The sequence below is a fragment of the Colossoma macropomum genome, unplaced genomic scaffold, assembly GCF_904425465.1.
Source record: "Colossoma macropomum unplaced genomic scaffold, Colossoma_macropomum, whole genome shotgun sequence".
Classification (NCBI taxonomy): domain Eukaryota; kingdom Metazoa; phylum Chordata; class Actinopteri; order Characiformes; family Serrasalmidae; genus Colossoma; species Colossoma macropomum.
This window is the reverse complement of record NW_023494800.1, coordinates 17,279,203-17,281,022: the sequence shown is the minus strand read 5'-3', so window position 1 is coordinate 17,281,022 and position 1,820 is coordinate 17,279,203. Positions and strand designations below refer to the sequence as shown.

Below are 1,820 nucleotides of genomic sequence, written 5' to 3'. Positions count from 1 at the left end.
TATCCACAGTATATTCAGAAAAGCATATTGTTGACATAATGACAAAGTGACAACATTTATCATGATAATAATAAAATATTATTATATTGCCCATCTCTACTAGAGGCCATTGTCAAAACAAAATTGTAACCTTGCAAATTATGAAAATAATACAAGTACAGAAGAGGATGGTAGAACTTGTCCCCTTACTTGTCAAACCAGTTTTGCACTCCTGCAAATAACTAAATAAATAAATAGATAAATAAATATATATTCAGGGCAGAAATTTTACCCTAAGCCTACATTCTTCTAACCAGCATTTGATTCATCATGCTTACTGCTAATTTGAATTTGTTAAAAAAAGGAAGTTTCATATTTTTATTGGCAAGATGTTCAATGCCATATAAACAATACAGCTGAATTAAAAATGTTAGACCCCAGGCACACAGGCTGCTGTGACAGACAGTTATAAGTGAAAGAAATGCCTGTATCTGGCAATGCTGAACCAAGAACACAAGCTGCAAATAATAATGTTAATAAGCAATAACTAAAACATTTGACATATTGATGCATGCTTAAGTATGTTATTGTAAGTTCAATGCTCATCGACAGTTGGCTTGACTTTGCCAGTACCACAGCGGAAGTAACATATGAACAAGGGTCTCAAGGCCTTGTCCCTCAGTCCGTAGACGAGTGGGCTCAGGCAGCGGGGCAGAACCAGGACAAACAGAAGTGTCGAGTACCGCACGTCCAAGTAGAGAGTGCTGTTGCCCAGCATGGCCGCAGCTCGCTCTATGGCACTGAAGAGAAATGTAGTGAGACACAGGCATAGCTGAATGAAGTGCAGCAGCACAGTCCTGTAAGCTTTCTTCGCAGATTCTGTGTTAGAGGACACAGACCTGGCTGTGATCATAATGGTGATGTAAGTGAAGACGATGATCAGCGTCACTGACACAAAGTAAAGTACATTCAAGGCATTGAATACATCAAGTTGCCATGCTTTTATGAAGAGCGTCTCCCTTGTGCAAAATACCTTTGAACGTAAAAAGTTAGGGTCCAACACCGCTCTAAGAAACAAGTCAATCATAAAGTTTAAGGAGCCAACACACCAGGTTAAAACGATGGCGATGTAAGTCCTTTTCTGAGTGGCTATTTGTGTGTGTCTTAGAGGAAAGCATATGGCCACATAACGCTCCAGTGACATCACAGCCAGGTTTAGAGGAGTGTTACGAAAAGTTGCACTTGAAATGAAAACCATAAAAGCACAGGCAGCTGTGACTAACGGGAGGTAGGCCAGCCCAAGACAGTACATCACAGAGGTGAACATGAGGTGAATCGAGTCATTGAGAAGCATGTGAGCAAAGAGGATGTAGCGTGGTGTTTCTATGAATACACGCCTGCTTCTAAGAGCATACAGCATGACACCATTCATATACACAAAGAACAGAGACATTAACATCACAACAGCTAGCTTTGATATCGGTCCCTCATTCAGCACAACACTATACAGTTGTTGATACAGATAAAAAGCCTCAGCAGCACTTACATTAGAAATGTCCATAAGCTATATCAAGAATTAGATTTACATCATACAGTAATTTTTACAGATATTACCATGTTACAGTGCAGGACACGACACTACAAATAACACATTTAGACAGCAAAAAATATTTAAACAATGTAGATAGAATAGACAGACAACAGCGCCTGTATATGCCAGGAAGGTCCAGCACTAAGCAGCAGCGCTGTAATTCACTGGTTTTGTAACAATCCATGACATCACACTGGTGGTCCCAGAATGAGAAATGATGACACATCTCAGACTTAGAACAACAGACTTG

The 1,820-nt window shown here is 39.8% G+C and overlaps 1 protein-coding gene across 1 annotated transcript; it reads right to left on the bottom strand.

Annotated features, from left to right (window-relative positions):
* Positions 1 to 574: 574 nt before the first annotated feature.
* Positions 575 to 1,540, bottom strand: LOC118820487 (odorant receptor 131-2-like). Its single transcript, XM_036588847.1, has one exon. The coding sequence runs from the start codon at positions 1,538 to 1,540 to the stop codon at positions 575 to 577; it is 966 nt and encodes a 321-aa protein (XP_036444740.1).
* Positions 1,541 to 1,820: the final 280 nt, after the last annotated feature.